General features: G+C 38.0%; 2 protein-coding genes across 2 annotated transcripts in view; one reads left to right on the top strand and one right to left on the bottom strand.

Annotated features, from left to right (window-relative positions):
* Nucleotides 1-12,392, bottom strand: part of LOC109436413 (L-lactate dehydrogenase C chain) — a 29,112-nt gene extending 16,720 nt beyond the window's left edge. Inside the window, exons 1-3 of the mRNA XM_019714960.2 lie at nt 8,523-12,392; nt 6,627-6,744; nt 358-531 (exon numbers count right to left, since the gene is read on the bottom strand). Coding sequence (XP_019570519.2) covers nt 358-531; nt 6,627-6,744; nt 8,523-8,648 — 418 coding nt within the window. The 5' untranslated portion in view covers nt 8,649-12,392. The remainder of the gene's footprint in view (nt 1-357; nt 532-6,626; nt 6,745-8,522) is intronic.
* Nucleotides 1,678-2,049, top strand: LOC141572496 (mitochondrial import receptor subunit TOM7 homolog). Its single transcript, XM_074337186.1, has one exon. The coding sequence runs from the start codon at nt 1,813-1,815 to the stop codon at nt 2,047-2,049; it is 237 nt and encodes a 78-aa protein (XP_074193287.1). The 5' UTR covers nt 1,678-1,812.
* Nucleotides 12,393-12,447: the final 55 nt, after the last annotated feature.

The raw sequence follows: 12,447 nt of genomic DNA, 5'->3' as shown, positions 1-12,447 counted from the left end.
ATATAGGTTATAGGCAACTACTACTCCATTTTATATAAGGGACTTGACCATCCGAGAATTTTGGTATCCATGGGGGTCCTGGAACCAATCCCCCAAGAATACCGAGGGATGACTCTATGAGGTGACGGAGGTGTTAACTAACCCTACAGTGGTAATCATTTCGTAATATGTCAGTGTACACCTTAAGCTTACATGTGGCAATTCTATTTCAATAAAGCTGGAAAAAACTCATATGGTATACTTTGAATGAATGCAGCTTATTGTACATAAATGTTACCTCAATTAAGTTGTTTTTTTTAAAAGGAATGTTATGGAAAGACCATCCCTTATGCAGTTAAAGGGAAGAAAAAGACTCACCTGGATTTGAAACAATAATCATCTTACAGTCAGGACTATGATGGACTAGGGCAGGAATGATTGATTTCATGATATTCACATTACGTTGAACCAGGGAAAGACGAGTTTCCCCTTTCTGCTGCCGTGCACCTGCTGTGATAATAATTAATTTGGAGTTTGCAGATACACTGTAATCTAAAAGGAAAACAAAAGACAATATTTACATCAAGACTGCCATAATCATCGTGCCTTAATTCTTTAAAAGTCTATTGTATGACCTTGTTATTAAAGTGCTCATATACCTTCATGTCTGGCATTTGGAGATGAACAGACTTTCCATGTAGTATTCTGGATATTAGAGGATAAATGGACAAAAACCCTTGTAACTTCTCCAGAATCACCTCTCCACAGTTCAAATTATTTGAAATATTATTACACCCAAATACTATTCTCTTTACTGAATTTTTATAGCATTACTGAATTACTGCCTATAATTCTCAAACAGTCCTTACATATATAGTACCTTATATTCTCTTTCCATGGTTATGTCATATTTATACCCCTAATTTGATCATAAGATCCATTATAACAGGTTCTGATCTAATCTTCCTCCCTTTCTTTCATAAATATCTCAGCATCTTCTATGTTTCAGGCACTTGAGGTCTGCATTAACTATTGTACAGATGAGAAAATGTAAAACATCGGTGGATAATCAGTGACATTCCATTGCTCACTACACTTATTTTCCAAATGCTCTATTGTGAACTATATCATTTATTTAGAAGAATGTATAAGAAATACATGTTCAATTTTTTAAATACTAAGGTTAACAACTTGGTAAAAATCACACAAATTAACAGACATCCCCAGTATCTTAGAAGCCCGTGGCCCCTAACACATCCTTTATACTCAGAAGTTACCGACCATTCTCGAGTGGTGAAAATCACAACCGTACCTTAAAAAAAGAGATTGAGAGATTACTTTGGATTTCTGTGGTTAGGTAAGAGTTTATGGAAGGTGAACGTCAAACAAGTTCTTTAAGCAAGAGTGAGTGGACTGTGTGCAGAGAGAGAAGAGAGCTTCCTCTTGTAGATCTTTTACTTGATAGAAGGGAGAAATAATTTCTCAGATTAATGTGAAACATGTCAGCCTAAAAGTGCCATCTTTCTAAGTTTGTCTTTTTAATTAAAATTTTTACTGGGGCAGGAAAACTTTTTGTGTATATTATCAGGTAAGAGTTCAATTTTATTTCTTTCCATGAAAATAACCATTGCCATAACAAAAAACAATTTTATAAGTAAGTCCACAAATTTCCCAATGACCTGTAATATCAGTGTTACACAACCATCTTTTGTGTGTCTCTGCACTCAGTTAATGTAGCTTTATAATACGTCTTGATATCTGGTAAAGCAAGTTCTCACCACCTCCTTATTGTTCAAGAGTGTCTTGTTGACAGGCACAGCCCAGGATGTTACCATGGTGAAGCTGAGTGCAGAGGTCAAGCAGAGGATGCCTCAGCTCAAGTGTGGCAAGTTTGCTATCCACTGGAGCTTTATTCTGCTCATGATTTACAAGGGGTTCAAGAGGGGTGCAGATCCTGGAATCCCTGAATCAACTGTCCTAGGCCTAGATAAAAGACTATTTGGTCATCTGGATTTAGAAGCAATCAATGGACAGGAACAACATGGAAGGTTTCCGCTCCAGCTGAGATAAGACATGGGACATCATTCAGACATTCACCAGCTGGGTGGCACCAGGTTCTTACTACACAGATGCATCTGGGGCAGAGTGGAAACTCTACTGACTTATGATAAACTGTATGAAAATAAAGTATTTTAACAATGTTTTATAAAAGCATCTTGTCTATTCTCAGACCTTTGAATTTCTGATGAATTTTAGAATTAGTTTACCATGTACAACAACAACGAAGTCTGTTTTGTTGTGATTGCCAATAATCTGTAATCAACATGGGAAGAATGGACAGCTTACAATATTGAGACTTCTATGAACAAGGCATATTTCTTCATTCGCTTAGATATTTTTCAATGAGGTTGTATTATTTTCTGTCTAAAAGCTCTTAGACATGTCTTATTAGAATTATTCCCAGGTACTTCCTGCTTTTGAGGATTTTGTAAATATCAGTTTTAAATTTTTTTGCCTGTTTTTGACAGGAATATAATGGTTTGTTAATAACTTGCGTCTGACATCCTTAATTCACTCTTACTCAGTTCTATATGTTGTCCCTCTTCTTATATTTGTTTTCCTTATCTTCTTTTTGATTCACTGGGTATGTTTTTCTAAATTTTACTTCTTTCCCTTTGCTAATGTAGAGGTTACACACTGTTCCTATTCCTTAAAGGTTGTCACAGAACTTACAACATGCATATGTAACTTATCAAAGTCCAAAGTTAATCATCGCCTTTCCCTCTTCCCTAATGATTGGGGAATTTAGAATATTACATCATTTAGCACTACCACCTCTCACACCCAGGTTTATATGCTACAGTTTATTTATTTTTTTTTAAAGATTTTATTGGGGAAGGGGAACAGGACTTTATTGGGGAACAGTGTGTACTTCCAGGCCTTTTTTTTCCAAGTCAAGTTGTTGTCCTTTCAATCTTAGTTGTGGAGGGTGCCGTTCAGCTTCAAGTTGTTGTCTTTTCAGTCTTAGTTGTGGAGGGCGCAGCTCAGCTCCAGGTCCAGTTGCCATTGCTAGTTGCAGTGGGCGCAGCCCACCATCCTTTGCGGGAGTCGAACTGGCAACCTTGTGGTTGAGAGCCCACTGGGCCATGTGGGAATCGAACCGGCAGCCTTTGGAGTTAGGAGCATGGAGCTCTAACCGCCTGAGCCACCGGGCCAGCCCCACAGTTTATTTTTTTAATCCCTTAAGACATTGTAGTCTTATATACAACTGATGTATATTTAGATTTGTCCTCATTTTTGCCATTTTCTGTGCTTTCTGTCCCTTGCATCTCAGACCTTGTAACCGATGATAACTATCTCAGTTTGAAAATGTCTATTTCACCATTATTCTTGAAAGATATTTTACAGGATACAGACTTTAGACTGACATTCTCTTTCAGCACATTAGAAGTATCATTCCATTGTCATCCGTTGTCACTGCTGCAATTGATAAGTCAGTCTGTCATCCTTTCTCTTTTCTGTAGGTAATGTGTCTTGTGACCATTTTTTCTTCTCTTTGCCTTTACTGTTCTCTAATGTCACAAAAATGTGTCTAGGTGGTCCTTCTTGAAATTATTTGGCTTGAATTTGGTTGATATTTTTCATCAATTCTCAAAAATGCCCAATCGTAATCCTCTGCCCCATTCACTTTTCTAATTAGATGTACATTACACTTTAGCACTCTACCCTCCAAGATTCTTAACCTGTCCTATTTTCCACTTCTTGCTATTTTCTGGGTAATTGCCTTAGACTCACCACTTCTCTCTTTAAATGTGTTTGCTCTATTAGTAAATCCATTAATTGAGTTTTACTTCATTCTCTTACATATTTGTATGTTATATTTGTTTTTTTTAGTTTTTTTTAAGACTTTATTGGGGAACAGTGTGTACTTCCAGGATTTTTTTTTTTTCCAAGTCAAGTTGTTGTCCTTTCAATCTTAGTTGTGGAGGGCACCATTCAGCTTCAAGTTGTCCTTTCAGTCTTAGTTGTGGAGGGTGCAGCTCAGCTCCAGGTCCAGTTGCCGTTGCTAGTTGCAGGGGGCGCAGCCCACCATCCCTTGCGGGACTGAACCGGCAACCTTATGGTTGAGAGGACGCGCTCCAACCAACTGAGCCATCTGGGAGCTCAGCTGCAGCTCAGCTCAAGGTGCCGTGTTCAATTTTAGTTGCAAGGGGCGCTGCCCACCATCCCTTGCAGGAGTCGAGGAATCGAACTGGCATCCCTGTGGTTGAGAGCCCGCGCTCCAACCAACTGAGCCATCCGGGAGCTCAGCGGCAACTCAGCTCAAGGTGCCAGGTTCAATCTTAGTTGCAGGGGGCTGAGCCCACCATCCCTTGCAGGAGTCGAGGAATTGAACTGGCAACCTTGTGGTTGAGAGCCCACTGGCCCATGTGGGAATCGAACTGGCAGCCTTCGGAGTCAGGAGCACGGAGCTCCAACCGCCTGAGCCACCAGGCCGGTCAAAAGAGTCATCTTACATCTGAAGACTGCTTGATATTTTTCGGAATTCAAATAAGCTTATTTAGAGCTTATAGCTCAAAATCCTTAGCAACAATTTCCCCCCTTTACTAAGCATCTGAGACACTCAATTTTACTTGCAGTCCCCAAAGGTAGGAAGGAAATCATTTCTAGGTCATCTTTACATTAAGGAATTGACAAACTAAGGCCAGCAAGCCAAATCTCGTCCACTATTTTTGTAAATAAAGTCCTACTTAAGTACACATTCACTTACTTAAGTACTGTCGATGGCTGCTTTCAGTCTACACCTGCAGAGCTGAGGAGTTCTGACAGTGACCGCATAGCCCACAAAGCCTAAAATATTAACTATCTGACCCTTTCTAGAAAAACTTTATTGATCTCTGGTGTAATCCATTGGAGTCCAGCTTTATGGGATTATCTCCTATGCAACACCCCAAGTATGGCTGTCTCCAGTCTCCTAAGTCCTGTGAGGTAGCGAAAAACAAAATTGAAATTCACAAGGTTTGGCTATTGCTACCGAGTGAAAACTAGCTACAGTGCTCTGCTTAACTCTCTACTGACTGCTATGAAAATGTCTCACTTTGTTAAGAGCATATGAATTCTTTCAGGATATCTTTTTCTTTCACATTTTATGAAGGAGTTTTTCTTATTTACAGCAAAACAATTGATCCAGATATGGCATCTGCCATATTACCAGAAATGAAAGGCTGAATGGTTTTTAAAGTATTTTAATACAGTAGTAGCTCTTTTAAGTTGACTCCACTTAACCAACTGAGTAGATTAACTGATGTGAACCATACTGATGCCAAGGCACACTGAACACTCTCAACTCGTGGGCTTCGATCTAGTCCGTGTGTGTGCTTCTGCTCATTAGTGCTGCATATCAAGAATGTTTATGCCCAAACATTATTTGTGCCAGTCATATCTATTAATTATATGACGTGAATCACTAAATATAAGTGTGAAAAAAAATGCCCAGTAAACACTACATTCAGAATTGAGATATGAACAGATGTTACAGCCAGATCGTATCAACTGAACTGACAATGTTTCACTTCTTTTGCTGGGTGTTGGATACACTGATGCTTATTATACTTAAACTATTTATATTTCAAATATCTCATAATGTTTTAAAATAATTGTTTCTATGAAAATTAAGTTGAATGCCTTGGAAAGACATTAAAAACAAGTTGTTTAAAAGTTGTCCTTTTAGGTGCAAGAGAAATAAAAATAAAGGAAAACCATAACAATTTAGTAGAGTTTTGTGATCAAATTGCTTCATGAGTATCTTTAAATTAACTGTAGTATTTTAAAGAAATTGAAATGATCACTACTGCTGTGCTTTTAAAAAGATACTGCAAAACTCCAATCAGCTGAGCCACACTAAAAGGCTTTGCCCTACAAGCAGAAAATTAGCAAATGAACTTCTAATCTAAGTACATTTACATGTTTTAGGTCAATATACAATGTTTATGATGGTTCTTTCTAACAGCATATTTAAATTAAGTAACCACCTTCAGTTCTAATCATGTTAGATAAAAGGGCTTCTAGTACAACTACATCTGTTGAATCAAACTACCAGAGTGCGCTATCCACTTTAGTGTATGATAAAATAATTATTTTTCCTAATTCTCTGAGGCTTCTTAGTTGGTCAAGACATTACGCTAATGATAATGGAGACAAGCTCTCCATTTCCTGTTCTATAACCTCACACTATACATTGAAACCTGATCCTCTATAAACACAAGAAAGAAAACCAGGTTAAAGAGTACAGATAAATATATCAATAATATTTAAAAAAACTATTCAAGTTTGCATATCCTTCAGGCAATCTATAAGACAGACGGTAAGTTTAAAAAGTATTTATATAATGTCAGTTATGTAAGATAAACAGAGAAAAAGGAAATATGGTATTAGAAGAGATTTAAATATTTCTTTATACTTTTGTGTATTCACCAAATTTTCTCCAACGAGAATGAAATGTTCTTTAAAAAAAAAAAAACTAACTAACCTTTTAAACTATATGTTCTAATGATAATGGTCCTATTTTTAATTCTTATTTATCAGTTTGGTAAAATTCATTGCTTTTTTTAAAACTCTGAAAATAACTTTATAAAACTAAAATTAACCTTTTCCAGAGATAATCTTGGGAGTATGAAAGAAAAGACTGCCATGCTGAAGATCCATCATTTCTCCCTTCAATTTGTCTTCCACGACATCAACAAGGGCGAGTTCATCAGTCAAATCCTAAAATACATGAAAATTCTGAATAAAATGTTCTGGAAAATGTTCCTATTTTAGTTTTAATAAAATAAGAAAAAATTTTGTATGACTATTTTATAATCAAAGGATAGTTATATTTTTAATAGATAAAAATGGCAGTTTTTGAATATGCTTAGAGTGACCAACTGGCTTTGCTTCTTGTCATCTTCCTTTGCAGGTTTCCAAACAATGTCCAAATAATATAGTAAAATCTTTAAGAGCACAGGATCTGTGTCCATATTGCCAAGGTTTGGGTTTGAATACTGGCCCCTTAATTTACCAGCCATTTGACCATGGGCAAGGTACTTAACATCCGTGCTTCAATATTCTCATTTATAAATGGAGATAACAGTACCTACCTCCTAAGGTTGTTATAAAGATTAAATAATACCTTTAAAATATTTAGAGAAGCAAAAGACTTGTACACTGAAAACTACCAAACGTTGCTGAAACAAATGAAAGAGGACACAAATAAATGGAAAGACACCCCAAGTTCATGGATTGGAAGACTTACTATTGTTAACATGTTAATATTACCCAAAGTGATCTACAGATGTAATTCAACCCCTATCAAAATCCCAATGGCATTTTTTTTGAAGAAATACAAGAGTACATTCTAAAATGTACATGGAATCTCAAGGGACTCTGAATAGCCAAAATAACCTTGAAAAATAACAAACTTAAGAGGTTTCATGCTTCCCAATTTCAAAACAAAGCTACAGTGATCAAAAACAGTGTGGTAATGGAACAAAGACAGACAGATACAGCAATGGAACAGAATAGAGAGCCTAGAAATAAACTCTCATGTTTATGGTCAAATGATTTTTGACAAGGGTGCCAGGCCCATTCAATGGGGGAAAGGACAGTCTTTTCAATAAATGGTATATTTACACACAAAAGAATGAAGTTGGACCGTTTACCTTACACCATATACAAAGTTAACTCAAAATAGATCAAAGATCTAAATGTAAGACCTACAATTATAAAACTCTTATAAGAAAACATAGAGGAAAAGCTTCATGACATTGGATTTGGCAATGATTTTTTTTGCTATGACACCAAAGCACAGGCAACAAAAGTAAAAATGATAAATTTAACTACATTAAAATAAAAAACATCCATGCATCAAAGGACACAATCAACACAGTAAAAGAAAACCCATAGACTGGGAGAAAATATTTGAAAATCATGTATCTGGGAAACGGTTAATATCTAGAATATAAAAAGAACTACAACTGAACAACGATGAATAACCTGATTTTAAAATGGGCAAAGGATTTAATACACATTTCTTCAAAGATTTACAAATGGCCAATGAGCACATGAAAAGATGCTCTGGAAATACAAAGGAAAATTAAAGAACTTCCATTTTTATTTTATTAAATTTGGTATTTTTTGTTTTACAATGAGCATGTAATACTTACACAATTAAAAAAAATTTAAAGTATACGCCATTGGGAAACATGATTTTTACCTATTGCACTACAAGGAAGGCAATTCATGGATCATTTCAACAGAAAATGTTATAATATTCAACAAAATAATCCCATCAACGTGCAACCTACGAATAAATTTAAAATAGTCTATCAATGCCCGACACATGGTAAACTCCCAATAAATGTTTTTTAAATTGTGTCAAAATCTGAGAAGAGTATACATATTTGCTGTCAAGGGATTAGCCCTGCAACCCCGAATTCAACATCTACAAGGCCTAAAAGTGCTTACTTGATTTTCAGCCACAGGATGGCCGTATTACCCCTTACCTTCAGTAAGATACAAATAGCACAAGACATGCCTACAGCACCAGCTCCAACAATGGTGATCTTCCGCTGGGAGAGTTTGTCATCCTCAACTAGATTCTCAATAAGCTGCTCCTTGACCGTTGACATTTTGAGAACCTGCTAGGGATAATGCAATTTCAGTGGAGTCCAACTCCCTAAATTAATCACTGTCATACCTACCCGATGTACCTAACCACACTTAACACCTAAGAAACTACCTCTTGAGTTTGCAGAAAGTTGGAGCGAGGGGGTTGGGGGGAAGCCAAGGAAAGAATTTCCCGGTGTGGAGAAGTAGATCAAGGACCAGTCAGTCGATCTATCAGTAGTAGGGGTTGGGACACCAACGGGCGTTTTGATTTCTCCCTGCCTCCAGCTACCATTTTCGCCCCAGTACCAGATGCTCACAAACGCTCTGTGTGGCGCAACTCGGTAGAGAAAGCCCCAAAGCGCAGCAATCCGCCTTTGACGAAGATGTTTTACAACAGTAACCCCAGGAAAAAAACCCAGCAGCAACCGTTGCCGAGGTGCGAAGCCGGGCGACGGTTACGCTCCGCCCGTCACGTACGCACGCTCCCATCACGTCAGCACGCAGGCTCCGCCCCTGGCCGACCCAGGCGCAAGCGCATTGGCAAATGCTTGCTGTCGTCTGGGTGTGAGCGGGTTCTTAGGGTACCTGCGGTTACATCGTCATGTCTGTGAAGAATTCTAGGTGAACTTCAAGAGTGGGCTTGCAAGAAAGGATATTGGAGTGTTGCTTCACTTCCTTCAGCCGGCGTAGGCCTGGGACTAATTTTAGGGCTGTGTCTTCTATGGAGACTCTCCTACCACCCTGCCAGGCTCGAGGCCCCCATGGCCAAGAACCCTGCTGGGAGCACCTCCTGTTCTTTGGGTGGTGCCAGCTTAAAACACCAACCTGCAGAAATTGCTTCCAAATCCTGAGGCGAGACCGCAGATGGGCAGCTAGTTTGTACCGACCTAACTTGCCTCTTTCGGAGAGGGCATGCTACAGGAAGCTGAGCCCCGAGGATGCAAAGGAATTTAAGTAAAGGGTGGACTTGGGAATGACCGACCTTACTTTGAGGAACGTACTTTTTGATGCATTTATCACCCCCTTGTGCAAGCATTCATTTGCAGGACTTTAAAAAATTACTATTAACCTTTGAAGCTTCAGGACCGAGCAATGAAATATTTTTCAAATTTCTCTTGTGAGAACAGAGGATAGTAATGCAAAGAAAAGGCCACGTCTAGTTTTCTAAGGGTGACTGTAATTTATGACAAGAATTGATTTATGACTCACACAAGGGGACACAGCCTCCTCTGTCATCTTTTGTCATTTGAATCCTTTTCAAAATCTAAAAGGTAATTCGTTTTCTGTATCAAAGTCTATAATTGGTTTGTTTTTAATGTAGTTCAGATCATGCAATAACCCTGCTTAAAGCCTTTCAGTAGCTTTCCGTTAAACTTAAAATAACCAGTTTTTTACAATCTAAAAGACGTTGAAAATTTGACCTCCTTCTAGCCCTAACTTCATCTGAAAACACTCTCACCTCACTCTCAGCTTTTGACAGCTTTTTCTTGGCTTAGGACGTTTTGCTCCTCCCTATAACTGGAAGGTTTTTCCCCAACCCTTCTCAAAGTCAATTCCTCATTTGCAGTTTGAGCATAAATGTCACTTCCTCTAGCTTTCCTTGACCAATGTGTCAACTACCACCACCTCCCTAACAAATTTCCTGTTTCTCTTAACGGCATTTTCACAACCTACTACCAGCCCCAAGCAAGAGGTTCCTGGTAGTCAGGAGTGGCAGCCGCTGTCGGCCCTGTACTACCACTTACTTGTGTGCTCCCTGCCTTTGTACCTCCTTTCCCACAGGGCAGAGACAGGGACAGTGCTACCTGGATGACCTCCAAATTCAAGCTCTACACCTGCCTCATGCCCCTGGTGGCAGAAGGAGGTATTATCTTAGTAGTTACCAAACTCCTGCTCTAAGAGGCTCTCCATTCATACCTGCCCAAGGCACAGGGACATTGGCAGGCACTTGACATGCTCCGCTTGAGTGGGTTCTCTGGGTGACTGCAAACCAAGCTAACTTACCATTTTACTTTATTGCAGCAATGTAAATACAGGAGAGTTAAGATTTGCTTTGTATATTCCAACATCTACCAAAGTGTAGGCACACATCCAGAATTTGAAAGAACATAGCTTTGAAGTCCTGATAGTTTTAGTATTTTGTCAACATAGGCTTTAGTGGAAAAAGAAAATCTATATATCTATATCTATGTATATTAATAGGTAGACATAGGCCTTTCCATCTATTATGTATGGAAGCAAGACCATGTTCTAAACATCCCATTTGCTTCTCCCACTAATTGGCAACTTGCATGAGGTGGGGCTTAATCCACTTCCCAAGATACTAAGACTAAAATGAGATCAGATTCCATTCAAGACTCAGGGCTCCTTGCAGAGTTGGCCTATTCCTTGTCTGGGGGAAGATATAAGATAAACCTGGAACGCATATTGTGCCAGAAAGCAAGGAAGCAAGATTAAATCTGAACATTTATGAAAGATTAGTTTAATAAATCTTTCTCTTAAGCATTATTTTCCAGTCATTTTGGTGTTGACTTGTTGTATCGAGTAATATGCAATTAATAAATGTAAATATTTTGTAAAACAGGCTGAAGGTGCCTCAACTTACAAAAGACTAAGTACCCATTTCTTTATTGGGTAACTTAAAAGTCCTTAGATAGTGGTGACAGTGCACAACTATGTGAATCCACAGGATTGAACACTTTAGTAAGAGTCAATTTTATGGTATATAAATTGTATCTTAAGGCTGTTTTTTTTTTTTAAAGCCTATAGGGAAGCAAATCTTTTCTCTGTCAAGACTATGTAGGTCAGTCTTGTCCTTTTACATTTGAGACACACTAAAAAAAAAATTATGACAACAAAGTTGTTCTATAGTTAACCTCAAGAAGTACGGTTTTTAGGCCTGGATAAGGGTCATAGTTATAGAAATATTCAGAAAACTTTGTAGTAGACAGCCACTAGGACTATTTCATTTAAATTTATTAAGTATAGCAGCCCCCCTTATCCAGTTTCACTTTCCACGGTTTCAGTTACTCTGCAGTCTGAAAATATTAAATGGAAAATTCCAAGAATAAATGATTCACAAGTTTTAAATTGAACACTGAATAAGATGAAATCTTGCGCCATCCTGCTCCCTCCTACCTGGGCCGTGAATCATTCCTTTGTCCAGCTTATGCACGTGGTAGTATATACTCCCTGCACGTCACTCAGTAGCCATCTGTTATCAGATCAACTGTTGCGATATCACAATGCTAGTGTTCAAGTAACCCTTAGTTTACTTAATAATGCCACATTCACATAACTTGTATTACGGTTATAATTGTTCTATTATTAATCTCTTCCTGCACCTAACTTATAAACTTTATCTTAGGTATACATGTATGGGAAAAAACAGCACATACAGGGTTTGGTACTATCTGACGTTACAGGCATCCACTGGGGGGACTTGGAACATTTCCCTCATAGATAAGGGGAGGACTACTATACCATTGTTACTGACCTCCTGAGACTGTAAGTTCTTAAAAATCTGTGTCCCTTATAGCGGTCAAGTACCACTGCTTATGTTAGGTTGGCAAATATTTTTCATATTTGTGTATAGAATGTTACATACACGAATTGTAGGGTACCAATTATGATTAGCACTATTACAAAGTTATCTCATATAATACCTGGGGGTTTAGTGTATTAAAACAATTATAACGGAAATGGTACCAAAACAACCTAGCCAGTCTAGTCATACCCTTAATATATTAACTCATGTTAAACCAAAGTCTAATCATCAGTAACCAGTATCCCTTAAAAAAGTCATTGCTGGTTTGTCCA

Source organism: Rhinolophus sinicus, linkage group LG06 (assembly GCF_036562045.2).
Source record: "Rhinolophus sinicus isolate RSC01 linkage group LG06, ASM3656204v1, whole genome shotgun sequence".
NCBI classification, from domain to species: domain Eukaryota; kingdom Metazoa; phylum Chordata; class Mammalia; order Chiroptera; family Rhinolophidae; genus Rhinolophus; species Rhinolophus sinicus.
Note: the sequence above shows the minus strand (reverse complement) of the source record. Positions and strands in the feature narration are given on the sequence as shown.

What these genes read in the sequence shown, in the direction of transcription:
- LOC141572496 (XM_074337186.1), top strand. Translation starts at nt 1,813, where the DNA reads ATGGTGAAGCTGAGTGCAGAGGTCAAGCAGAGGATGCCTCAGCTCAAG.